The following is a 26,229-nucleotide window of genomic DNA, read 5'->3' as shown; positions in this document are numbered from 1 at the left end:
TGAAGCGCCGGCCTAGCCCCTGGGGCCGAGGGGTGCTGCCCCCTGATCCGGGAGTCGGGCGGGAACCGCAGCCAGTCCAGGCCCGTCCGAGGCCCGTGAGCGCCCGCGCCCTGGGATGGGCGCAGATCCTTCTGTCCCGTGGGCCGTGAGGACAGGGACGCGAGCCCCCAGAGGTCCGTGCCCCGACTTTACCTCCTTTTTCACGTTCCACAGCAGTTTCTCTTTGACCGCGTCCTCCGCGCTGCCCATCTTGCGGCGGCTGACCCGGGGGGAGGTGCCCAGCGGCCCCCGATCCCCCCCACGCGCCCTCGCCGCCTCCGCGCCTCTCGGCTCAGCGCCCCACGCGCCAGGCAGAGCCCCCGCCCGCCGCGCTCCCCGCCCGCCGCCGCCGCCGCCGCCGCAGCCACTGCCCGGTGCTGTGCTCCGCAGCCATCTTCCGAGCCCCGCACAGACGTCAGGAGCCTGGCCCGGCCCCTTCCCACTGCCGGGGGCGGGGTGGGGGGGGGTGCGCTCCGCCACGGGGGGGGGTCGAGCGGGGGGGAGACTGCGCGTGCCTGGGGGCGGCGTGCCCGGGCGCGCGCCCCATGGGCCGCTGTCATGGCAACGTGCCGGCTCCAGCCCCGAGGGCGCGAACCCGCATTGTGAGCGCCAGTCGCCCGCCCTGCACAGCGCTGGGCTGGGAAGGCGGGGCGCGCCCCTGGACCCCCCCACCCCCAGGCGGCTAAGAGGGGCAAGTCGCTCTTGCGAAAGCTGGCCCCATCCAGCTGGATGTTCCGTGATTCCTACACGCTCGATTTCCCGACGGGAGGGACTGGGACCTCCGCGCCTCGAGTCTGATTACTGGGAAGCCCATGTTGGTCCCCCGGCTGGGAGGAAGGCTGTGGCGCACCATCGTTTCTTTAAATCCCCCTGCCGGCTGGGCGCCCTCCGTTGCAAAGCTTGTTGGTGGAGGAGTGGGAGAGCAGCCGCCCCCGTCTGCAGAGGCGCGGTTGGGTCTGAGAGCGCCAGAGTCACGGTCACGACCCGTCTGGCTTTTCTCGCAGCTACATGGGACGTGGGGGCGCGGGTTGGGGTAACTGGGACCAGGAGGAACTGGCACGGAAACTGGAGGTGAGACAAGCGCCTTCCGCACGATTTGCTTGGTAGGCTTAAGCAGCCCCACCTGGGAACTGAGGGCGACAAACGGTGGCCCAAAAAGACAAAGAACACCTGATGCTCCCAACCGAGGAGCTGCGTGCACAAAGCTAGCTGAGAGGAGGGGCTTAGCCCTCTATCGCACAAATGGAGAATCTTCCTAAGTGATGCAACATGATAGCGTAAAAAATATCAAAACTCAAGGAAGCATATCGGCCCTCCGAAACTGAAAGCCCAAGCCTCGAGCCCGCATCCGGTGTTTTCAAGTCCCCCAAAGCAGACCACCAGCTTGGGAAAAGTTTACGCGGAGGTTTCTCCTAGAGGTGTGTGTAAATAAACCTCGCGAGAGATCGCGAGGAGCCCCGCCCCGCTAGGGGAGGACACGCCCCCGAGGCGGGGACCGGAAGCGATCTATTCAGCCCGGAAGTAGTGGCGACTTGGTACACGTGAACGGCAGCATGGCGGCCCATCGCTCTGGCCCGCTTAAGCAGCAGAATAAAGCGCATAAAGGCGGGCGGCATCGGGGTCGAGGATCCGCGCAGCGAGATGGCAAAGGTAAGAAGGTAGGGTTGGAGGAAGAAGAGCTGTTTAATCGATATTAACTGCTTTTCTTCGTGCCCAGAATGAGTTCCTGCTTCCGGCCTGGACCTCGCGCAAAGGGTCTAAGGAGGGCAGACAGGGGTCCCCTTTCTTGACCTGCCAGTGCTTTGCGCAAGATCAGAAAGGTCTGATATCCTTCCAGGCCGTCTAGCACCTAAAACCCTAAGCAAGAAGGTGAGAAAAGATCTCAGCAGGGTGGACCAGAGGCATCGCGCCAGCCAGCTCCGAAAGCAGAAGAAGGAGGCGGTGAGAGGACTGGGGGTTAGGGGACTGGTGTGGCTTCACAACTTTTATAGGCGGGTAATGCCTCGAACTAGAAATTGTGACCCTGGGAAGGGCTCAGAGATGGAGGATAAGTCTAGAGCACGTGTCAGGTGTGCAGGCTATAGCTTTCTTTGCTTTGTGCCTACCTCCTGCCCACCTCCTTGGCATACCTGACACCTTTTAACAAGAGAGACACTGGTTTGGAGGCTGAGGATGGGCCTCTGTATTGTTGGAAATGCAGTACTGGAAAAAAGTATTGAAACATTGAGGTGTTCTCTGATGCTTTCTTTCCTCAGGTTTTGGCAGAAAAGAGACAGCTTGGCAGCAAGGATGGCCCTCCTCATCAGGTACTGGTGGTGCCCCTGCACAACAGGATTTCCCTGCCAGAGGCATTTCGGCTCCTTCAGGATAGGGACACTGGAACTGTACACTTGAATGAATGGGGAAGCACCCATAGCTTTATGCTGTTATGCCCCCGCTTGAAACATCGGTGGTTTTTCACATCGGCAAGGCCAGGTTAGAGTATGCAACAATATTTCCTATCATTATGTTTTGAGCATTAATGGTAATACTTTGTAAGTAAAATGTCCTGATGTCAACCACCTTTTCCTACTGACTGTCTTCTATTCCAGGGGATCTGCATACTGTGTTAGACATGGCTAAAGTGGCTGATACCATCCTGTTCCTCCTTGATCCACTAGAAGGCTGGGATAGCACCGGGGATTACTGCCTTTCTTGCCTGTTTGCTCAGGGCCTTCCCACCTATAGTAAGTGAGTTGGAAGTATTGCAGGCCAAGAAAGGAAGTGAATTAGCATTTATTGTTCACCTCTAATTTGCCAGATACTATGTCTAACGCTTGATATTTTTGGGGGGTTATACGAGTATGTGTGGCCTTAACTTGGTCCATTATTTACAAGTCATATATCAATGTGCCTATTTCTGGACTGCCAGTTGCCCAGAGAAAGGAGAAGATTATGAAGTTTGGTTTTATTGTGAATTTCTTTAGTGTAACTGAGTGTTGGGTTGCTCAGTGATATCTGGGCTCACAACTAAACCATTAGCTTGTTTGTGAACTGCAGAGGGGGAGTTTCATATAGTGAAGCAACGTCATGAAACCTTTTCTTTTTTGCTCACAGCGTTAGCTGTCCAAGGGATTTCTAGCCTCCCGCCGAAGAAACAAATAGATGCCAGAAAAAAGCTAAGTAAAGCAGTGGAGAAGCGCTTTCCTGAGGACAAACTCCTCCTGTTAGATACTCAGCAGGAGGCAGGGATGCTGCTCAGGCAGTTGGCTAACCAAAAACAGCGGCATCTTGCCTTTCGAGATCGGCGTGCCCATCTATTTGCTCATGCTGCTGACTTTGTGCCTAGTGAAGAGAGTGACTTGGTGGGCACCTTGAAGATCTCAGGCTACGTTCGTGGGCAGGCTCTGAATGTAAACAGCGTGCTGCATATCGTTGGACATGGTGATTTCCAGATGAAGCAGATAGATGCCCCTGTGGACCCTTTCCCTTTAAATCCAAGAGTGATCAGATCCTCAAAGGACTCAGGCACAGCAATGGAGGTAAGATTGGTGTTCTTAAAAACTATGTTTTGTACGTTCATGGATGAGAACTAATTAACGTCAGAGAAAGTGGTACACACTTGGACAAATATCCTAGTCCCTGGAGGTAAGTGTCAAATAAGGCAATAGTCAACTAGAAATAAGTTGATGTATCAAATATTTATTCAGTGCTTTGTAGATGCTTTGCATAGCAATCGGCTCTGAGTCTATAGATAGACACAGATGTAGTCTCTCTCCTTAGACAATTAGGTCAGAAAAATGGCAAACACCTGTGAAATAAAGATTGAGAAAGTATGGTTGAGCTACATGCTTGCAGTGGAAGTTGAAAAGACTGGCAAGATTCACAGAAGAGATTGACTTGTGCTAGGTATTGAGAAGGATGAATGTGTTTTATAAGTTGAAAACAGATGGAAGAATATCCCAGCAAATAGAGACAACGTGAGCCTAGGCAAAGTGATAGATCAAAGGGTTTCTTGAACTCTGAGGATAACAGTGGCTGAGAGTAACAAACAGGTAGGCATGGGATCAGATTATGAAAAGCTTCAAGAGCTAAGCAGACTTATAGATTTAGAATGCTAGGAAATAGAACCATTTGAAAAATCCTGACAAGTTTTGGCTTTCTATTCTATTTGAGGACTGTGCTCTTCTAGATCGTTCTAATTTGTTAGATTTAGTAGATTTTTGGCTCACACTTAATTGACTGTCAACTGTTTGGGTTTTCAGATTTGTGCTGCAGATGCTGTAGCTGATATGGAGGAAGACCTGAAGGTTCTAATGAAGGCAGACCCTGATAGACAAGAATCTTTGCAAACAGAGGTTATCCCAGATCCAATGGAGGGGGAACAGACCTGGCCCACAGAGGAGGAGCTGAGCGAGGCACATGGTTGGTATTGGCAAACTTGAAATTCATCTAGCCTAGAATTGTGGGTTTTGTGTAACTACTCACAGTGAGGACCTTAAAAGGTAGCCTAGATGAGGAAGTACTGGAAGTCTGTCTTCTCTTACCTCCAAAGGCTATAGTTTGCACTGAGGAAACACTGGACACAGCTTTGCTCTAAGAATTACTTACTGTTTTCTAATGAACGGGTAAATAACTTCCGTTCATTGTAAGACTTGTTTGACCGTGTTAGTATTGCTGGTTCTGAGGCAGCTGAAATAAATTTGCAAGTGCCTGCCAGAGTTCCTGGTATTGGTAGCAATGTATCCTGTGTCATAGAGGAGAGGAGGAGGTGTGTAACTTCACTCATGTGGGCTTTTACAGACTTAGTGAAGGAAAGTTCCAAGGTAGTGAAGAAGGTTCCCAAAGGAACATCCAGTTATCAAGCTGAATGGATTCTGGATGAGGATGGTGAAAGTGGTGGGGAAGGAGATGAATACGATGATATAGAACATGAAGATTTTATGGAAGAGGAGTCTCAGGTAAGGAAATGGGCCCTTGGGCACCCTCTGTGTATAGCTCCCAATTCAAGGCAAGGTGCTTTCTTGACCCTAAGGGGTATGTGTGGTCTGTTTGTTAAGAATAGCTTTGTAGTTGCCAGACTGAGTCTCTGTTTTATAACTCATTCTCTGTTAGAGTTAATATTGGTTTGGACTGTGTATCTAGTAAATTTCAGCATAGTGGCCTCTTGTGTAAAGATGTGAGTTTCCTCAGAAACTGTGATCCTTCATTCTACAGGATGAGGGTAGTGAAGAGGAAGAAGAGGAGGAATGTGAAACTATGACTATAGGAGAGTCTGTACGTGATGATCTGTATGATGAGAAAGTGGATGAAGAGGCTGAGGAGAAAATGCTGGAGAAATATAAACAACAAAGACTGGAAGAGATGTTCCCAGATGAAGTAGATACCCCCCGTGACGTGGCTGCTAGAATTCGGTGAGTCAACAAGTCCAAAATCAATCAATACATTTTTATTTAAAACTTACATGGCTCAGAACTATGTCAGTGCGATATAAAAGAAGAAAAAACACATTGTTCTACCTCCCAACGGCTAACCTTATACAGGAAGGTAACACAGACATAGGAAACAGTTGTATATATTCACATTCTACACTGTGTAGTACAGACTAATAATGTTACAGAAATACACGTGATTAATTAGCATATACTTCCTTTGGAGCTAAGACTTGATTAAAGTATATAACGTTTGGGGAAGTTTGGGTAGAACAGCAAGAACAAAAGAGTTAGGGGTGAAGGTGATCTTATCCGCTCTAAAGGTGAGTATCACTAAAACCAGAGTTGATGCTGGTTGTTAGAGGGGTAAGGCTTTTATCAAGGACCTTGCTAGTCAGGTGAAAGCCACTCCCGGATATGCAGCAGGGAGCCACTGTTAATACTTTTAAGAAGCTGGGGTTTGGTACTGAAATACTTGTTACTGGCTCTTTTAGGGGGTGGTCCTGATTTAGGCCATTAGATTATTTTGAAAGGTAGTTCCTTTAAGCTAAAGCCTTAGCCATTTTATTTATTTAATTTTTAAAAGTTAAAAAGTTTTTTCTTTTTTTTCATTTTAAGCCTTAGGCATTTTAAGTGAGTTGAGTGAACCAGTTAAGTAGCACCATATAAATGTCACTGTGAATTTCTTTAAAATATCCTCTGTATTCTAGATTTCAGAAATACAGAGGCCTTAAGAGCTTCCGGACATCTCCATGGGATCCTAAGGAAAACCTTCCTCGAGATTATGCTCGGATCTTTCAGTTTCAGAACTTTATTAATACCCGGAGACGCATCTTTAAAGAGATTGAAGAAAAAGAAGTTGAAGGAGCTGAAGTATCTGCTTTCCTTTGTCCATCCCTATAATTTGCTTATTTGCTGAGGTCGTGTCTGTCCCCCCCTCCCCACTCATTCTCTTGGCATGAGTACCTTAATGAGTTTTATGCTGCATACAGCTGATTTAGAGAAGCTACTGAGGTACTGATCAGAGTGATACTGGGAACAAAGAGGTGTCAGAGATGTTAACTGGGAAAGCTTAATCTGGGTAGTTGAGGCATCTGTGCAAGGCAGTCTTGGAGGGTGAGCACTGGCTTTATCAATGTTTGGGAGACTGTTAACATAGTTGGAGAAATGCTTCATCATTAATGAGACCGTAAGAGTATAACTGCATGACCGTATTCTGCTTTCTCCTGGCAGGTTGGCTGGTATGTCACACTTCATGTTTCCGAAGTCCCTGTCTCAGTGGTTGAGCACTTCAAGCGAGGCACACCCTTGATTGTATTTTCGTTACTACCTCATGAACAGAAGGTGAGTTAGTGTCTTGTGGGAAATGGGAGTTACGGCACTTTCCAACCAGTTTTATCTGACAGCCTAATGTTTTACGTGGCTGATGTTTTGCTTCTGGGGATGTGAAAGTCTGCCTTTATGATGAGTGAGGAGAGGATAACAGAGAAGTCAATGATGGTTTTACCTACATGTCTGAACCTGTCTGATGAACCTCAGTGATGTCATCTCTGTATGGTTCTGAGACTTCTCTGACCTAAGTATGTTTGTCAGATCAGACTTTAGTCAGGGATTGGCATCCATAAAAATAAAGAGGGTTTCTGCCAAGGTATGGGCTTCCCTTGTGGCTCAGCTGGTAAAGAATCCACCTGCAATGTAGGAGACCTGGGTTCAGTCCCTGGGTTGGGACGATCCCCTGGAGAAGGGAAAGGCTACCCACTCCAGTATTCTGGCCTGGAGAATTCCCTGGACTGTATAGTCCATGGGGACTGTATAGTCCATGGGGTCGCAAGGAGTCGGACACGACTGAGCAACTTTCACTTTCACGCCAAGGTACAGATCTTTTTTCTCTTGGTGGCCAGCAGTCATGTATGTTGGGGTGTAAGAAAGCTCTGGCTTTTGGTCAATGTGAGTAACGGTTGAAGCAAGAAGTGTCTTGAATGAGTGTGGTTTGGCGGTGTGTGGTTAGTGACTTGTAGGCATTTTGTGGTAGATGTTAAACCCTTGCATGTTACACATGGGAAGGTCAACTAGTATAAGCAGGGACATGAAAGTTCTGAAAGTCAGCTTATTTTCAATTTGAATGCAAGATATTAGTGAAGGTAAAAGATGGATTTGTGTTTCATCATTTATACTACACCATAGATTGGTATAGGGCTTCCCAGGTGGCTCAGCAGTAAAGAATCTGTCTGCAGTGCAGGAGATGTGGGTTCAGTCCCTGGGTCTGGAAGATCCCCTGGAGAAGGAAATGGCAACCCACTCCAGGATTCCTGCCTGGAAAATCCCATGGACAGAGGAGCCTGGCAGGCTACAGTCCATGGAGTCACAAAGAGTTGGACACAACTTAGTGACTAAACAACATAAATTAGTATTGTCAGCTCTTAGGGTGAACCCAGTCTGCTGGTTTGGTTTGTCTTCTTTTACTTTAGGGTGTTCTACTCCTGATAGGAAGTTCTGTTTCTCTACTTGGTCCCAGATGTCAGTACTTAATATGGTGGTGAGCCGGCACCCTGGCAACACTGAACCCATGAAAGCTAAAGAGGAGCTGATCTTCCACTGTGGATTCAGGCGCTTCCGAGCCTCACCTTTATTCTCTCAGCACACTGCAGGTAAGCAGGGCAGTTTCTGGGTTTTTGTTCATCTTACTGTCTGTTAGGGGACTGTGATTTTGCGGCAGGGGGTGGGAGTGTGGGATGGCGGGGATGGGGTGTGCAGATACAGCATTTCAGACTTTGGTTTAGGAGCCAGTGATGTTTCCATTCAAAATGTCTGAACCTGTCTGAAGCATCCCTGTGATGCAAACTGTGTGGTGCTGAGGCTCCTGTGCCATGAGCATTTGCTGCAGACTCAGTGTTGAATAGGGGTTGGCAGCTTTCAAGAAATGATGTGTCGTGGAACTCTTGGCATCTGATGTCCCAGTGGGTGAAGTCTAGGGGGTGGCCCACAGTTGGATAAAGCAGAGGTATATGGCTTCTGAGATCTTGAGATTAGATGAGAGTTTGGACAGTGATGACTAGGGATACTCCTATGACAAAAAGTGATTGTCCTCTTACAGTCTTTAGAGTGGGAAGATATTTGCAGTATGTCAGGGCTTCTGAACGTTACCCACACTCTCAGCCCCCAGCGGTGGCCAGAGGAAGGTGAGAAAAGGCAGTATTAATGGATGCTCTGGATAATTTCTTTGCTCACCAACCATTCTGTCTAAATGAGGGATTGATACTGCCCTTTTATTTCCCTATAACTTTCAGTATTAATTTTAAAAAATGTATTATCTATAGCTGTTTTTGTGCTTTAGTGAGAACTGAGTAATTAGAAGAGATACTTGATGGCCACAAAGCCTAAAATACTTAATCTGATTATAGAAAATGTTTGCCAGTCCTTGCTGAAGACTTAAGAGCTGCTGAATTAGTGTTTTTCTGTAAAGCACCGATTCTTAAATGAGGTAGGGTGCTATGTATCGGGATCACCTGGAGAACTTTGACAAACCCCAAAATACAGTTCAAGCTCCAAAACTCTGCCTCCTACTTGAAAAATCACTCTGCTAGGATAAGGTTGTATTTTTCAGTTGTACAGAGGCCAGAAAATGTTTGGAGAACTAATAGGATAAAGAAACATTAGTTGCCTTAGTTTAAGAGTTCCAGTGATACAGCTTTTTCACAGGCCTCTGGATTACCTATTGTTTCTCAAAATATGTTCTGGTTTTTATTCTTTTAATGACAGCGGATAAACATAAATTTCAGAGGTTCCTGACTGCAGACACAGCCCTGGTGGTGACAGTATATGCCCCAATCACTTTTCCTCCTGCATCTGTGCTGCTTTTCAAACAGAACAGCAATGGTAAGTTGAGTTCACAGAGGTGAATAGCCTGCAGGTCCTTAATAAGATTAACTGCTCTCTGTATTTAAATTTGGGAGTCAGATGGTAACGAAAAAGTAATGATTTTTTTAAAATTATCCCAATTTCAGGATGACAGATGGGGTTTTATCTTGCTTGCAAACCTTAGCTAATCTGTGGAGGCCGCTCAAGGTGCTCTATTTAGGGTGGGTTCTGAGGACAGGCTCAGCAGGAATATCAGTGATCTCGGCCATGAACTCAGGAGGGCCACATAGTACATCCCCACTGGGTTTCCCAAGATCTCTCATAGGCCTTTAACTAGACTGGACAATAAGTGACGGCTTTGACCAAAAGCCTCCTGCTGCTCTGCCTTCGCCCCTCAGGAATGCACAGCCTCATTGCCACAGGCCATCTCTTGTCAGTGGATCCAGACAGGATGGTCATCAAGAGAGTTGTTCTGAGTGGTCATCCTTTCAAAATTTTTACCAAGACGGCAGTGGTGCGTTACATGTTTTTCAACAGAGGTAGGTGTGACAGAGGGGATCCAGTTGCCTTTGTGGGATGAAGGTTGGGTTTATGCATTATGGATAGGTGTTTCACCCTGGCCTTCTGTGTGTTTCTTTGTCTAAGAGGATGTACTGTGGTTTAAACCTGTGGAACTGAGAACAAAGTGGGGCCGCAGGGGCCACATCAAGGAGCCTCTAGGTAAGAGAGTGCGATTGGGAGCTTGTGTAGACTTCCCCAGTGCTGTTAGACGGCCACTGGGTTAAGAGACCACTGCTTTAAAGTTTTCTGTTAATATGACCAATTCATTCTGTTTTCATTCTAGGTACTCACGGTCACATGAAGTGCAGTTTTGATGGGAAGCTAAAATCTCAGGACACAGTACTGATGAATCTTTATAAGAGAGTTTTCCCCAAGTGGACTTATGATCCATATGTACCAGAACCAGTCCCCTGGGTGAAAAGTGAGATTTCTTCGACAGTGCCTGAAGTGGACATGGAGTAATGGATTCAGTGGGATTCTGTCTCACTGCTACTAGTGAGCACTCTAGGATGGGAGCCTATAGGTTGTGATTGCCCAGTTTGTGCTTTCTACTTAAGCCTACTTAAGGGCTCCTGCTCCTTTGTGCAGAAGACTTTTCTTGGCCCTGAGAAGGTGTCTCAGTTAAGTATGAATGTTTTTCTAGTTCAACTTAGTCCAAAAAAAACCATTAAATCTTACTGAAATACACATTCTCCATTAGGGTTTTGAAGGCTGTTTTAGAGGGGAAGATAGGAACTTGACAATGACCAGGAGACAAAATTTCCAAGTGTCTAGACACTTGAGTCCCTTTTCTTCCTTTTGCACCTATTAAACAGAAACAGATTGCTAAGGAGCTGCCTTTTCATCCTGCTTCTTCACCCAAGTTAGGGAGGTTAAGTCTACATTTCCACCACTGAGCACAATACAGATGTTCTTTACTTCTGCGGGAACTGTTTGAAAATGCTGAGACAGCACAGCGGCCACTCCAACACCAGCTGTAGGTTCAATAAGCAATTTCATCCTCTCCCACACCAGCTGGGTTGCATACTGTCGGTATAGAAGGGAGTAAGAGTTAGTGACACAGGAAAAGGGGGAAAGAGCCTAGTTGGTTGGCCTCTATGCTTAAAGGCCAAATGGGGGTGTATGCCCAGTCTGAGTATTCCTGTTTGTGATACGTTTGTGTTTGCCAGTGAAGGGCAGGGCTTTTTTCATTCTGACTTGCTTTACTGTCTTGACACTCGTCTAGAGCACCCTCTCACATGTTATGAAATCACCTAGTCAAGTTCCCTTGTGGGTTAGTTGCCATTTACAACAGGAAGGTTTTTGCCTAATAAGTTGCTCCGCTCTTTTGTTGTTTTCTTTCCTCTTGGAGCCTCACCTTAATTTCATCCTCGGTGACAGTGAAGACATCATCCACGAGGTCTCTTATAATAGGCCAGGTGTTTAAGCCAATGCTGGATTTGATACCATCTGCTATGGTTTCCGGAGGATAGGGGTTGGGGGTCAGTTCCCCTTTGAGTTTGGACTGGTAGCAGTCATCTGCATTCAAGGGTTCAGCAGCATATACCTTCACACTAGGTCTCAGAGCCTAGGAAGAGGAGTATTAGATACCTTACAACTAGACACAGCATTTTGCCGGCATGCTTGCAGTAAAACAGATGGTACAGTTAACACATTTCTGCCCAAGAGCCTTTCTTTTAATCTATGTAATAGAAATAAGGCGTTTAAGCACTTTAAATTGTTTTCTACTCTGGCCTTCAGTTGCCTAGATCACAGCTGGTTCTGCTGGTGACTTGGGAAAGGAGTAGCTCCTGATCTGGATAGTAAGTTGGTGAGATGGAATTCAAAGGACTGTGAGGGTGCCACTCATTGAAATGGCTTTTGTGCTGTAAAGTTTTCATTAAGAAGAGGGCAGTGATGCAAAGCAGAGCCTTCCACCTCAAGTGCCAGGGGATGATAAGAAGGAACGGCAGTTTGGAGGGAATGTTGAGCAAGTATTCACAATGTACTGTAATACAAAATAAACTTCTGTGCCTCAAGTGGGGAGTCCTCCAGAAGCTGTTTTCTCACCTTCACTGTAATGGCTATTCCAGCAAGCATTCCTCCTCCTCCTACAGGTACCACCAGTGCGTCTACCAAGGGAACCTGCAGTGAAGAGAATATAAAGTATTAGAATAGGCGTGTTAATAACCAGTTTTATATGTACCTATGAAAGGATTGGTTCTGTGGCCAAACATCAGCATTACTGGCAGCTAAACGACTAAGCCGGTACCTGGTTTAGCACTTCCATGGCAATTGTCCCTTGCCCAGCTATCACTGCAGGATCCTGGTTGGAATGTATCATAATGCCTTCTGTTTCTTCCGCAATTCTTTTTGTAATATTTTCTCTGGCCTGAAAGAGGACATTACTTTAGCTTACTTTATCTGTATTTAATAGAGTCCCCAACAAGTTAGATTCAGTCATTTAACACTTCATTGGCTGCTTTTCTCAGACTTGGTTCTGGCACCGAGGATGTGACTGAACAAAATAGCGCCTGCACTCAGTGGAGTTACATTCTAATATAGTGGGATAGGGTGGGATATAAGTAAATACATGCTATGTCTGCATGGTTTGGAGGAAAATGAACAAGTCCTGTGTGTCTCCACAGAATATTCCAGAGAGAAAGGAACAGCAAGTACAAAGACCACAGAACAGGAGTGCTTGGCTTTGAGAAACTGCTAAGTTAGTGTGGTTGGTGTGGAGTGTTTGGGGGACAGTAACAGTGGAAGATGAGATCAGAAAAGTAATGGGCCAGTTCATCTGGGCCACAGGTGATTGCAAGAACTTTTGTTTCTGGGACTTCCCTGGTGGTCCAGTGGCTAAGACTCCATGCTCCCAGTGCAGGGGACCAAGTTTCCATCCCTGGTCAGGGAACTAGATCCCACATGTTGCAACTAAAAGTTTGCATACTGCAACTAAAGATCCCACATGCCACAACGAAGATCAAACATCCTGAATGCCACAACTGAGACCCACCTCAGCCAAATATTGAGAAAATACAGTATGATTTCTTAAGTTTGTTTAAAAAAAACACTTTGGTTTCCACTATATATGAGGTGGAAAATCATTGGAGAATTTTGGGCCGACAAGTTGCCATTTACTGATATGCGGGAGATGGAAGGTGGAACAGTATTAAAATGAGTTTAGTTTTAGGCAGTTTGAGATAACTATTAAGACACCCAATTGGGAATATGCAAGTCTGGGCTAAGAGTAAAGGTCAGGACTAGAGTTAGAAGTTTTAAACTAGGAGACCATAACTAGATCATCTGAGTGAGGGGTGTGCCAACATTAAAAAAGACTGGAAGCTGCACCCAGTGAGGTAGAGAGGTCTCACATGACTGACCGCTGCTAAGGTGGTGCTGAACATTCTTCCTTACCTCTTCGCTCTGTTCACCGTATACTATAGAGGCTCCATAGGCTTGTATTGCCAGTTTTTTACAGTTGGGAGCTGTTTCCGACACTATGACATGAGCAGGAATCCCTGGGAGGGAGAAACAACGTTTAGTTAGTACAAATCAGAATTTAGGATAGAAATCTCTGTTCTGTTCGCTTGTAATCGGGCTGGGAAATTTATTTCCATGGCTATCACCAATCTCACTGAAAGTTAAGGATACTTTTCCACTCCTCTGATGACCCTACTCAGGACCCTGGAAATTAGTAAAGCACCTTCCAATCTGGCAGCAAAGGAGAGAGCCTGGCCATGGTTTCCACTGCTACAAGTAACAACAGCTCTGGGCTTCTCTTTCGGATGGGCAGAAATCAACCCTCTGATTGCATTAAGGGCACCACGAATCTGGAAAAGAGGGATGGTGAATTAATCCATTTGTTTTAAATGTTTCTTTTCAAAAAAACCCAACCAGCTTTAGATTTTTCTCTCCCAACACTGCATACCCAGTAAATTGTATTGGTTGTACCTCCTAAATATCTCATGTTCATCTTGGCCACTACCTTGGTGAGGCTTAATTTCTCAACCGGGAGTTTCTGAATCTCAGCTGATCCTGCCTCAAGGATCATTCTCATCTAATAGTTCGCTAGATTATGAAAATTACCCTTTAAAAACAAATGTTACCTTTTTCACTGATTGCATATCTTTGTGAGAAAAGTACAAATTCTTAAAAGCTGCAGCCTTTCTAACATACTTCATATGTTACTTTCTAACACATCAGTGTCCTAGCCATCTTAAGTTGCTGCTAGTTTCCTACCAGGTTAGCTCACACCTCTACTTCTTGACATGCTGATGCCTCTACCTGTAGCTCTTTCCCTCACTCCCTGATCTGGCTGAAAGTATCATCCTATAAAACTTGGATCAAACATCACCTGGCTCAAACTTCTTGCTCTCCCAGGCAAAATTAGGTACTCCATTGGCTTCCTTGTTCCTTGTTTGTGTATCTTTTTATTTGGACTGTGCTGCATGGCTTGCAGGATCTTAGTTCCTCAGCCAGGGATCCAACCTGGGCCTGTGGCAGGGAAAGCACAGGGTCCTAACCACTGGATGGCTAGCGAATTCTCTGTATCTCTGTGAGACACTTGTCATCAACCTACTTTTGTCTTCCCCTGAAAGTATGGGTGTAGGGCAAGGCCTCCAGTACATATACCTGGTATAGGTAGTGAAAATATGTGCTTGATGTGTGACAAATGAAGAACAAACCGTGACAGAAGCAAAGGGCAAAAGGAAATAGAGAAGTTTCTCTATTGTTTAAAAGTTCTCAGTTAATGGGTGCCAAAAAAAGGTAAATACATGATATCCTAAAGCTACCACTTAACAGGTACTGATACTTCTTGACACAGTCCAAAATGTAGCTTTCAGGTTTTTACTTGAATGAATCTTGAAGTTCCTTTTAATGAATGAAGTTCAACTAATGGTCAGAAAATTCTGATAATGAAGAAACACAGAAACCTATTTTTATGCAAAGGAGAGGCCCTGACACATATTACAGAAAAAGAAAAAACTTTTGTTATATGAGGGCTGAGCCAGGTTTAGACCTTTTTTATTCATAATGTATAAACACATAGCAAGTAAATGCGTAAACTTGGGTATATACAGCGTGATCACACGTCGTGTTGCAAAGTCGTGTTGCAAAGTCATGTCGCAAGGCATTGGACACAACAACACAGATGTCCAAGTTGACAACTGTGCTCTCTGTTCTATCATTAGAAGTTCCCCTTTTCATCCCCAAACATGTCCTAATTTGGACAGTAAGCTGTATGTGATCACCTTAATTATAAGGAATTTTGAGATAATGTAAAAGTGGCTCCCCGGAACACTATGATGGTAAGTAACCAGGACTTACCAAAGGAAAATTTTGACAACCCTTTCTTTAGCTATAAAAAGACATTAATTCTACCTACCTCACTGGGTGGTCAGGAGGATCATATACATTTGTATGTGAAAGTGGTTTGAAAAGAAACATGGTACACTATCAAAACGGATTGTTACCTTAAAAGATCCAGTTTTCTGGAAGAGTTCACATTTGAAGAAAAGATTGCGTTCTGTTATTTGATTCAAAATGGAACTTGTTAGCACTGGTGTGAGGTGAATAGAATCTCGAATGTTGACATGAGCTTTTTCAACATCAGCAAAGGAGATGCAGTACTGATCACACATGGTTCTGTAACCCAAGAATAAGAAGGGGGTCAAAGCAAGCCTAGACACTATATTTAATGAAAAGATTTTGAAAACGCACAGACCCATGGAATGTACATCCCCAAGAGTGAACTGTAATGTAAACTATGGACTTTGGTGGTAATGGTCTATCAATGCAGGTTCAACTGTAACAAATACACCACTCTGGTGGGGGATGTCAATAATGAGGGAGGCTATATATGTGTGGGCAAGGGGCATATGGCAAATTTCTGTACCTTAGCAGTTTTGCTGTGAATCTTAAACTCAGAAAACTAGCACTCAAAAACAACAAAGAAAGAAAATGCTAACACTGGAAAATAGACTCAGCCTGTGGTGTTAATGTGGGAGCCATCTTCATTACTGGGGTTCTAGAATTTCTGCCGGAGAAGGTAATGGCACCCCACTCCAGTACTCTTGCTTGGAAAATCCCATGGATGGAGGAGCCTGGTAGGCTGCAGTCCATGGGGTTGCGACTGAGCGACTTCACTTTCACTTTTTACTTTCATGCACTGGAGAAGGAAATGGCAACCCACTCCAGTGTTCTTGCCTGGAGAATCCCAGGGATGGTGGAGCCTGGTGGGCTGCCGTCTATGGGGTCGCACAGAGTCGGACACAACTGAAGTGACTTTAGCAGCAGCAGCAGAATTTCTGCATAAGGGAACATCTCTCAAAGCTGAGTTTTTTGGTGTCTAAGTTTCTTCTGTTGAAACTTTATAGGAAATAAAGTTGATTCCTGGAGATTCTGGAAGGCTTAAAGCTCAGTCCTCACCTATACACATCCATCTGTTGCTACTGCCACTGGTCTCTACTTTTTCATCATTGTTGTGAAGCTTAAATAAACTGGCTTCAAAATCTGCTACAGATTTTTATTTTTAAAAATATTTCACAATTTACCAAGGGGAAAAATCGCCTACAATCCTACCATCTTAATAAATTCACTTTCTGTGTTTCCTTCTGTTTTTTCAATATGCATGTAACAGTTAAACCAAAGATAGTATTTCATCTACCCTTTTTCCATTTGGCTCACTTTCTTCAAAGTTTTCCTAATTATAATTTCCAGTAACTGCATTAAGCTTCCACTTTTCACTGTTTTTATTGTGATTATTTCCTTAACAAAGGCAATGCATATTCAATAGAAAGACAATTTAATTTGCTTCCTTTCCAAAGACAATTGCTACTAAAGTTCTGGTGTCTCTCTGTCCAGGCCCATATATATATATGCAGACAAAACTTTTTTGACAGGTTTGGTAACTTGCTTTTTTTCAGACAGTATTAGGAATATGAACCTTAGCTTATCAATTGATATTTTAATTGACTTTTTAAGAAAGATTTAAAAATTTTTATGTTTCGGCTGTGCTTTGTTGCTGCGCAGACTTCTCTAATTGCAGGGAGCAGAGGCTACTCTCTAGTTGAGGTATCCAGGCTTCCCACTGCCGTGGCTTCTCTTGTTTCGGAGCCCAGGCTCTAGGGCACACAGGTTTCAGTAGGTGTGGCACACGGGCACTGTTGCTGCAGGGCATGTGGGATCTTCCCTCACTGGGGATCAAACTCACGTCTCCTGCATTGGCAGATGGATTATTTACCAGTGAGACATCAGCCCTTATGTGACTTTTTAAATCACTAGTTCTTTTTACAAAAATACCAGTTTGACATAACCCTGTTGAACATTTAAATTTTCCTTTTTTTTTTTTTTTTTGCTATAATAATGATGTAATGAACAGACTTGTTGCAATATCTTTATCTCTATACATGGTTTGAGTAGATTCCACCGGTGACATTTTTCACTAAAAGGCATACATACTTCTAAGGCATTTGACACCTACTGCCAAACTGATCAGAAGAGTTATAGATTATGTCAATTTATATCCCATCATCACTTTCTGAGGGATGACTATTTTCCTTTACCCTTATCATTTTTATCTGTCAATTTACTGAAATATGTCTAGTAGTTTAGATTTAATTACTAGTGACTGCCGGGAGCCAGCATGGGAGATCCCACCCACGGCAAAGGTCATGTGGAAGAGAACTGTTAAGCAAGGCTTCAGGACTCAAGGGTCTCCCTGGGCCTTCTCGACCATCTACCCGAAGACCAGAATCTGTCTTACTATTTTGTGTCTTTCACCAACTTTCCTGACCTACAGGGGGCTATCCCCGACCACCTTTCTCTGGAGAAAATCAACTTAGGGCTCTAGCTAATAAGTCTCCTGGACATGAGAGGAATGTTTCAAATCAAACCCCCTCTGTTAGCATTCTAGCTTGCTTGGCAGGTATATCCAGACTCTGGCAGCTACGCATGATTATTTACAGCCTCCCAACTGTGAGAGGCATGGAAAGCATAGAGCCTTTCAAAGAGTTAAAAGTTATTAGAGTAGTGCTGGTGTAGGATTTCATTATTGGGCCAATGCTTGTTCCTAAGTTCCCATATCTCTTATCCACTGTGCACCTGGGAATGCATTAGTTAACAGTTAGAATGTAAGAAAAACAAGCATAGCCTTGAAATTAACCACATCAGACTTTTGAGCTAATTGGTTCTTTCTTGCAACTCACTGCACCTTTGCTCTGTGAGAAACGTAACTCTGTTTGGCATTTTCTGAGGCTGACATAGATTAGAAATATAAAGAAAAAACTTTGAGGGAAAATAAGTTTTCTGGTTGAGCAGCCTTTATCAAAAGAGGGTCATAAAATGTTCACAGGCCTCCAAGGCGAGAAGATAATGTATACAACATCATTTGTGGGAAAGGTTTGCAGAAAAAATCCTGGTTTCAATAAGGGCAAAACTGCTGGAATGTTTGGGCTGACTCTGTACGACCTTGCATCTTTCATTTCCCTCTATGTATAAGGCAAAGCATAAAAGTACCTTTTAAAAATAAAGCTATTGGGCCTCCCTCACCGAAGCAACTTGGTCTCCCCATGTCAATTATTCTCTCTCTCTCCCTCTCACTCTTTTTCAGGCTGATCCCTTGGAGCATAGAGGCTCCCTGTGTTCACTTACCTGCCCGGGGTTTCTAAGACCTGAACAGGAAGATGTTCTGGGTCTTCACTCCCTTGGGAGACGGGGAGGGCACCTGTGGCCTCCGTGAACAGGGCAAACTCCTTGTCTTGGAGTTTTATTGGCTTTCTATGTAAACAAAGGAATATCAGCCTCTTTCTCGCCTCTATTTTCTTATCTTCAACATTCTTTCCTTATCTCTCTCTAAATCAATCACTGATGCCGTTTCTCCTTCCGGTTTCCCTGGATCTTGCAGGGGCTGGACCCCGGCAAGTGACAAACATTTTTTCTGTATATTGGCCACTTTTTCTTTTGTAAATCTTTAACACACTATACTGAATAATTTTCCTGTGAAATATAATACATTTATAAAAAATTAAAATTCTATTAATGCTTGTGGCTTTTCTGGATTTTGTTCCATTGATTAGACTGCCAATTCCTTTAATAATATTACTATGTTCTTCCCTTTCTAAAATTTATTGGCTTTTCTCATATATCAGTTCTTCCAAAAGAACTTTAGAAATCCTTTACCAAGGTTGCCAGAAATTTCTTTGTACAATGTACAAATGAATTGGGGTCATAACTAACATTTGAAAATGTTGAACCTCCACATCCATTAACAATGGATGTCTTTTAATTTAGTAAAGTCCTTTTGTTTTAGGTTTCTTAGTAAAGTTATCATACTTTATTTGCTCCTTGTATAGACCTGATTAAATTTATGCCTAAATGCAACATACTTTTGTTGCTTTTGAGAGAAGACACTTTTTAGATTTTTAAACTGCTTACTGATGATGTATATGAAAACTAACAATTTTTATCATGTAATTCAATACTTTACCAGATTATCTTGTTATAGCTAATAGTTTTACAGTTTAAACAATCATGCCATCTGCAAAGAATTTGCCTTTACCTTATAAACATACCTCTGGTAACTTTTCAGTGACTTCAGTTACTGGTTTATATGGATTTGCCATTGCTTCTTGAATTAATTTCAGTAATTTTTTTTGGTAAAACCACTTCATTTAAAATTTATTAGTATAAAGTTGTACATATTAATATTTCTAAGTTTTTCATATCTGTCATATTCATTCAACAAATGTTGAGCATCTTCTATGTGTCAGATACTGTTTGATCTGCGGATACAGTATTATAAAAGTAGACTTGTTCCTCTTCTCATAAAGATTACAATGTATTGGTCAGGTGTCTTAATAAATAATCCAATTAAACATGTATTGCCAATAACTGAGTGTTAAGGAGGTGTATTAGGATAGGATAGTATATTGAAAGGCTTTATTTTAGATCAGTGAAGGTCAATGAAGACCCCCTATGTAGAAGTGAATTTTAATTTTTCTGTGAATAATTAGCTTTTTTTTTGAGAAGTAAATTAAATTATGACCTATAAGATGAATGGGCAGAGTAGTGGGGAAAGTGTTTCAGGTAGAGGGAATAATAATATGTGAAGGCTTTAAGGAGGGAAAGAGCTTGGCATTTTCCAAGAACTAAAGGATCAATGTATTTGAAAATGTGATCAATGGGAAATGTGATAAGAGATAAGGAAAGTGAAGTTGGCAGAGTCTAGATCATAAGGGACCATGACTCATGGAATTTTTTTTAAGAGTAATAAAATGTCATTGGACTTATGATTACCAGGGAGGAAAGTAGGGAGGAGGGATAAATTGGGAGGCTGGGATGGACATATACATACTACTATATATAAACTAGGTAACTAATAAGGACCTACTTCATATAGCACAGAGAACTCTATTCAATACTCTATAATGACCTATCTGGGAAAAGAATGTAGGAGTGGATATATTTTATGTATAACGGATTCACTTTGCTGTACCACAGAAACACAACACTGTAAATCCACTATTCTCTGACAAAAAAATGTCACTGGAGAATTTTGAGCAGGTGACATGTAAGAATTCATATTTACAAAAAGTCACTTGCTACATTACACTGTTATGAATGAAAAGGAGATAAGAGTTGGAATCAGGGAATCCAGTTATGAAATATTACAGTTGTCCACATGAAACACAACAGGTGCTTTGATGGTGAAAGTGGAGGCAGAGAAAAATAATCATTCAAGATACATTTTGGAAAAAACAACTGAAAAATGGGCAAAGGACTTGAATAGACATTTCTCCAAAAAAGATATACAAATGGCCAACAAACACATGAAAAGATGTTCAACATCATTAATCATTAGAGAAATGCAAACCAAAACCACAATGAGATACTACCTTATGCCTACGAGGATAGCTACTATTAAAAAATACAAAACCCAAATGGGAAAATAACAGGTGTTGACAGGATATAGAAAAACTGGAGTCCTTGTGCACTGTTGGTAGAAATGTAAAATGGTGCAGCTGCTGTGGAAAATATTATAGTAGTTCCTCCCATAATTAGAATTACCATATGACTCAGCAATTCTATTTCTGGGTACATACCCAAGAGAAGTCAATGAGGGTCTCAAAGACATATCTGTACATCTATGTGCATAGCAGTATTATTTGCAATGGCCAAAAGGTGGAAGCATCCCAAGTATTCATCAACAGATGAATGGATGTGGTATATACACACAATGAAATATTATTCAGCATTAAAAAAGGAGATTCTGACTTGTGCTATAATATGGATGATACTTGGGGATACGCTAACTGAAATGTCAATCAGAAAAAGACAAATACCATATGGTTACACATATGTGAGGTACCTACAGTAGTCAGATTCATAGAGAGAAAACAGAATGGTGGTTTAAGAGGCTGTGGGGAGGACAGGGGGATGGGAAGCTGTTCAATGGGTATAGTTTCAGTTTTGCAAGATGAAAAGAGTTCTGGAGATTGGTTGTACAACAATGTGAATGTACTTAACACTACTGAACTGCACACTTAAAAATGGTCGTGATGGTATATTTCATGTTACATGCATTTTACAATTAAACACACACACACACATTTTGGAGATTATAATCAGTTAGACTTCTTGGTTACAAGTGATAGAACCCCAATTTGAACCTGATGGAGGCGATGAGAATTTATTGGCTCATGGAATCCAGAAAAGTTGAACCATGGAAAGGGCAGGAATATGGAACATTAGCAACAAGTGGAACCAGGGACTTGGAGGTTTTCCAGGACTTACTGTTTCTCACCTCCACTGCTTTCTGCATGTCGGCTTCACTTTTCACTGCAGACCAGCTGGTTCCACACGGCAGGACACAGAGCTGCTGACAGCTCCTGTGTTTTGCATTTTATGGCTTCCACACTGGGAGGGGGTTTTCTTTTTTTCTTCAGTTCAGTCAGTTCAGTTGCTCAGTCGTGTCCGACTCTTTGTGACCCCATGAATCGCAGCACGCCAGGCCTCCCTGTCCATCACCAACTCCCGGAGTTCACTCAAACTCATGTCCATCGAGTCAGTGATGCCATCCAGCCATCTCATCCTCTGTCGGCCCCCTCTCTTCCTGCTCCCAACCCCGCCCAGCATCAGCATCAGGGCCATGAGGTGGGCAAAGTACTGGAGTTTCAGTTTAGCATCATTCCTTCCATTAGAATGGACTGGTTGGATTTCCTTCCAGTCCAAGGGACTCTCAGGAGTCTTCTCCAACACCACAGTTCAAAAGCATCCATTCTTCGGCGCTCAGCTTTCTTCACAGTCCAACTCTCACATCCATACATGACCACTGGAAAAACCATAGCCTTGACTAGATGGACCTTTATTGGCAAAGTAATGTCTCTGATTTCAATATGCTGTCTAAGTTGGTCATAACTTTCCTTCCAAGGAGTAAGCATCTTTTAATTTCATGGCTGCAGTCACCATCTGCAGTGATTTTGGAGCCCCCCAAAATAAAGTCTGACACTGTTTCCACTGCTTCCCCATCTATTTCCCTTGAAGTGATGGGACCAGATGCCATGATCTTCGTTTTCTTAGTTTTGGTTTAAAAAGTTCTGGGTAGGGACTCTGGTTGGCTCATATTGGGCTAGGACCAGTGGCCAAGAGTATGAGGTCATTTAAGAGAATACCATGCAATAGTTAGAAGTATTTACAAAAACATGAAAAAGAAACAATGATTTCTAGAATACAATATCAAATATGTATATTTAAAATAGATACACAAAACAATATTATATATTATTCAAAGATACATGTATTTTCAAAGGACATACATCAAACACATTAGAGTGGCTTCTGAAGAGGGAAGGAACATGAGTGGGAACTGGAATGTAGGGAAAAAAGAAAAAAGAGAAAGGCCTTGTTGATGATGTGAACCAAACAGTATGATTGCCTGAAATACACCTGAGGGAAAAATAGGAGCAAAGGGAAGCAGCAAAAGAGAAAAGAAAGGAAAAAACTAAGTAGAAAAAGGAAAAGACACAGTACTATCAGTGAGAGTAAGGGGTAGTTTTTAAGGGAAAAAAAGGGAAAATATTGAAGTTATAAACTCCATACATGTCTACTACAGAGATAGAAAAAACGTACCTTGATACTGGATTGAATGGGGTTACTGAGGGAGAGGAAGGTAACTTCTGGGTTTCGATTTAGATAGTGGTATAATTTACTGAGATATAAGGCTGGTAAAGGAACATTTTAGGAGAAAAATCAGAAATCTGATGAGTTAAGTTTGCACTTCCTATGAAGCATTTGATAGGATGTCTTTTAGATTTTTAAAAATTTTTGCCAGAAATGTGTCTATTATATAATGCCTACTTTATTTCTGAAGAATGAGTGCTTTGATTTACCAGGTCTTATTCTTTTTCCTTAATTTATGATTTTATCTTTATTTCTTCCTTCTATTTTTATTTTCTAACTTTATTGAATATGTAGCTTATTACTTATTAATTTATTTGGCCACACCACACAGCTTGTGAGATCTTAGTTCCCTGACAAGGGACTGAACATGGGCTCTCAGCAGTGAGAGCAAGGAATCCTAAACACTGGACTGCCAGGGAATTCCCAAGGTAACCATTTTAAAAAGTCTGGTATGTATTTTTCCACATCCTTTTTGATATATATAGAAACTTATATTTGCAATAAATGGTTTTGCTGCTCTCAGAACCATACTCTGTATCTTGCTCTGCAATTGGTTTAAAAAAATACATCTTAAATATGTTAGCACATATTTTAATTCTTTAAACTCAGCTTTCATTGTGATACAGGTCTAAATATGGTTGTTTTTTCATTTATTTTTACCTGGTATTTCATTAACCCTTTAAATCTGAGAGTTGAAATTAACTTTTAAATTCAAATTTTCCATCAAATTAGTAAATTTTCTTCTGAATATTACCTTCTGAAGTCATATTTGATTCTTAGTTTTCTGGATCCATTCTCCATGTCTCCTTCATCTCTCAATGTGTGTGTGTTTGGTCGTGTTCGACTCTTTGTGACCCCTGGGGTGTAACTCACCAGGCTCCCTGTCCATGGAATTTGGTCGTGTTCGATTCTTTGTGACCCCTGGGGTGTAACTCACCAGGCTCCCTGTCCATGGAATTTTCCAGGCAAGAATACTGGAGTGGGTTGCCATTTCCTACTCCAGGGGATCTTCCCGAACAGGGATTGAACCCTAATCTCCTGCACTGGCAGGCGGATTCTTTACCACTTAGCCACCTTTCTATTACATTTCCCCTCTGAATTCTGGTAAATTTTTTTGAGCTGGTTTTAACTTTTGGCGTATCTCATCTGCAGTTCACTGAAACGGTTGCATTAATTTGGCGATCATCTTTATCCTAGGGAAGCTTTGTTCACACTTTTCATCTTAAAAAAAAAACAAAACAAAACTGTTCCAACATTCCAATTTCACTGTGATATCGAATTAAATATTTTTTCCTATTCCTTTCATGTTTTTAAAGCCTGCCATGCCATTTGCTCTGTCCACTCCAATCATTCTTCTTTTCCCATCTACTGACTTCTTCCATCTGTTTAGCCTTCTGGAGGGGAAGCGTCTGCCACCTAATAGCAACTGAGTAAGTTGTCAGATTGTTCCCACCTTTTGTGCCCACTCAGTCTAAGGAGTAACTAGTAACTATTCTTTGATGGTGCAGAGGTCCAATAGGCTGTGTGCTACTGGGAAGGAGCAAGAGGTGGAGGAAGGCAGCCTTGCAAGAGGGAGTTTCACCAGTTCTGAACACAGGCTCAGGAACAAACAGTAAAATACCAGTTACATTTCAAAGATGAAAAAAGAACAAAAACAAAAAGAAATCAACCTGAGATCCAGGAAAGTCAAGTAATTTTTCCAAAACTTCACAGTGATACAGCAAATTCCCAAGTCGCCTCATCACCCCTCCTGACTTATTTCCACACAACCCTTCCCTCAGCAAGAGCCATCTATACTGTATTTAAAAAAAAGAAAAAGGAAGTTTGGGATATAAACTGCCATAAAGGAAAAGACTTTTGAGTCTCTGGCCATTATCCATTGTGTCATCCTGGGCAATTTGCTATGGTCCTGACATTCAGTTCCATCACCTTTAAAAAAAAGGGTGGGGGGCACAATAGGAACTACCCTCCAAGATCTTTAAGGTCCCAAAGTAAAAGCCCGATGGGCCAGTCCGGGCCTGTGGCGAAGAGACCCTGGCCTAAGACGAATGGAGAAGGCCCCGGCAGACTCCGAGCCCCATGCCGGCACCGGTGTCCTCGACGGCCACCACGACAGCAAAAGCAGTCACCTCCGCGAACGCTCACCTCGCTCGGCCTGACTCGGCCGGGCCTAACCTCACCTCACATCCCGGGCACCGCGCCTCCAACTCCAGCCTCAACTCACCTTTCTGACCACATCTCTGCGCACGCGCGGCGCCCGCCGGCCCCGCCCAGCTGTCCCTCCGGAGCGACCGAGCGTGCGTTCGGCGCCTTTCCTCCCTGTGCGGCCACCGTCGTTTGGGGAGGAGAGCGGGACGGGGAGGGGAAAAGGGTGGGAGGTGGGTGAGCGCGCGCGCGCGCCGCCCGGCCGTCGTGGTTTCCTGGCTGCGCGCGCGGCGCTGGCGGAGTAGCTGCAGCTGTAGCAGCAGCCGCGAAGATGGCGGAGGGGTTGGAGCGTGTCCGGATCTCCGCGTCGGAGCTGCGAGGGATACTGGCCACTCTGGCCCCACAGGCCGGGAGCAGAGGTGAGTCGCGCCGCCCAGCTGCTGGGCTGGGCCTGCCCGCCCCGCCTCCCTCTCCTCCTCTGCCTCCTCCCCGCTCGGTCCGCGGTGCTCCGGAGCCCCCGCCCCTTCCCCCAACGCTGGGGGCGGGGGCCGAGGGCTGGGCGGGCCCTCCCCTCCCTTACCAGCCTGAGAGCCGGTGTAGGGTCGGGCTCCGCCGCCTCCGGCCCCTCCCGGAGAGCCCAGACCGGGTTCCTGTTTCTGCCCCGTTTCTCACGGCGAAGGTGACTTGTTCCCCATTGCCCCGGCCCTCTCACACCAGCCCGTGGGTTCCCAGCTGTCGGGGGAAGCGACAAGGAGTTGGGCGCCGGGGTCTGGGGGAGGAGGGCCCCCGGAGTGTATGGTTCCCCGAGGAGTCAGCCGCAGGCCTGCCTCTTCTTATTTCCCCTGGGAGAGAAGGGGCTGGAGACTTGTAGAAGAAAAGGTTCAACAGCTTGGGATTTCCTTGCTGAACTTTTTCCCGCAAGGCAGGCTTCTGAAGGCTGCGCCACCGGAGGGATCCAGGACCTCAGAAAGCTGATTGTACTCTGGTTTGGCTTTGGCATGTGTGGGAGCATTTTTTTTTTTTTTAATCAGAGAGAATGTCCAACTTGCAAGTT

At 44.0% G+C, this 26,229-nt stretch overlaps 4 protein-coding genes and 2 non-coding genes across 12 annotated transcripts in view; 4 read left to right on the top strand and 2 right to left on the bottom strand.

Moving 5' to 3' along the window:
* The window catches only part of SGSM2 (small G protein signaling modulator 2), a 37,752-nt gene extending 37,210 nt beyond the window's left edge, over positions 1-542 (bottom strand). For all 3 annotated transcript variants that reach the window (XM_069603037.1, XM_069603038.1, XM_069603039.1), the window contains exon 1: positions 193-542. In XM_069603037.1, the coding sequence (XP_069459138.1) occupies positions 193-249 (57 nt within the window). In that variant the 5' untranslated portion in view covers positions 250-542. The remainder of the gene's footprint in view (positions 1-192) is intronic.
* On the top strand, positions 191-11,887 carry TSR1 (TSR1 ribosome maturation factor). 2 transcript variants are annotated; one of them, XM_069603052.1, is made up of 15 exons: positions 191-1,689; positions 1,877-1,980; positions 2,295-2,345; positions 2,631-2,765; positions 3,136-3,560; positions 4,284-4,443; positions 4,822-4,979; positions 5,236-5,432; positions 6,161-6,323; positions 6,684-6,794; positions 7,966-8,098; positions 9,210-9,326; positions 9,707-9,847; positions 9,954-10,028; positions 10,153-11,887. In XM_069603052.1, the coding sequence occupies exons 4-15, from the start codon at positions 2,654-2,656 to the stop codon at positions 10,329-10,331; spliced, it is 1,971 nt and encodes a 656-aa protein (XP_069459153.1). In that variant the 5' UTR covers positions 191-1,689; positions 1,877-1,980; positions 2,295-2,345; positions 2,631-2,653; the 3' UTR covers positions 10,332-11,887. The 2 variants fall into 2 exon arrangements, with proteins under 2 accessions (XP_069459153.1, XP_069459154.1); XM_069603053.1 differs by having other exon boundaries at positions 1,537-1,689; positions 2,295-2,514.
* On the bottom strand, positions 5,453-25,786 carry SRR (serine racemase). Of its 3 annotated transcripts, none has more exons than XM_069603083.1 (8): positions 25,255-25,786; positions 15,326-15,497; positions 13,555-13,681; positions 13,266-13,369; positions 12,121-12,240; positions 11,919-11,993; positions 11,227-11,436; positions 5,453-10,895 (listed from the first exon to the last, which is right to left on the bottom strand). In XM_069603083.1, exons 1-8 carry the CDS (start codon positions 25,266-25,268, stop codon positions 10,695-10,697), a joined length of 1,023 nt encoding a protein of 340 aa, XP_069459184.1. In that variant the 5' UTR covers positions 25,269-25,786; the 3' UTR covers positions 5,453-10,694. The 3 variants fall into 3 exon arrangements, with proteins under 3 accessions (XP_069459184.1, XP_069459185.1, XP_069459186.1); XM_069603084.1 differs by having other exon boundaries at positions 25,211-25,278; XM_069603085.1 differs by having other exon boundaries at positions 10,566-10,895; positions 25,176-25,266.
* LOC138415572 (small nucleolar RNA SNORD91 family) lies at positions 6,934-7,027 on the top strand. Its single transcript, XR_011247323.1, has one exon. It is a non-coding gene; the product is annotated as a small nucleolar RNA SNORD91 family (small nucleolar RNA).
* Positions 8,226-8,318, top strand: LOC138415571 (small nucleolar RNA SNORD91 family). Its single transcript, XR_011247322.1, has one exon. It is a non-coding gene; the product is annotated as a small nucleolar RNA SNORD91 family (small nucleolar RNA).
* SMG6 (SMG6 nonsense mediated mRNA decay factor) overlaps positions 25,296-26,229 on the top strand; it is a 200,378-nt gene continuing 199,444 nt past the window's right edge. Inside the window, exon 1 of one of the 2 annotated variants that reach the window (XM_069603023.1) lies at positions 25,296-25,594. In XM_069603023.1, coding sequence (XP_069459124.1) covers positions 25,507-25,594 — 88 coding nt within the window. In that variant the 5' untranslated portion in view covers positions 25,296-25,506. Of the gene's footprint in view, positions 25,595-25,743; positions 25,855-26,229 lie in introns of those variants that run through there. The other variant, XM_069603024.1, reaches the window with a different exon arrangement.

This window comes from Ovis canadensis, chromosome 11 (assembly GCF_042477335.2).
Source record: "Ovis canadensis isolate MfBH-ARS-UI-01 breed Bighorn chromosome 11, ARS-UI_OviCan_v2, whole genome shotgun sequence".
Lineage (NCBI taxonomy): Eukaryota > Metazoa > Chordata > Mammalia > Artiodactyla > Bovidae > Ovis > Ovis canadensis.
The sequence above is the reverse complement of the archived record's forward strand: the minus strand, read 5'-3'. Positions and strand labels throughout refer to the sequence as shown.

What these genes read in the sequence shown, in the direction of transcription:
- TSR1 (XM_069603053.1), top strand. Translation starts at nt 1,593, where the DNA reads ATGGCGGCCCATCGCTCTGGCCCGCTTAAGCAGCAGAATAAAGCGCAT. An exon ending in GAAAGCAGAAGAAGGAGGCG is followed by an intron (nt 1,981 to 2,294) that starts GTGAGAGGACTG and finishes TTCTTTCCTCAG; the next exon opens with GTTTTGGCAGAAAAGAGACA. An exon ending in GACGTGGCTGCTAGAATTCG is followed by an intron (nt 5,433 to 6,160) that starts GTGAGTCAACAA and finishes TCTGTATTCTAG; the next exon opens with ATTTCAGAAATACAGAGGCC.
- SRR (XM_069603083.1), bottom strand. An exon ending in ACGGTGAACAGAGCGAAGAG is followed by an intron (nt 12,241 to 13,265) that starts GTAAGGAAGAAT and finishes GTCCTCTTTCAG; the next exon opens with GCCAGAGAAAATATTACAAA. An exon ending in GAATAGCCATTACAGTGAAG is followed by an intron (nt 11,437 to 11,918) that starts GTGAGAAAACAG and finishes TCCTCTTCCTAG; the next exon opens with GCTCTGAGACCTAGTGTGAA.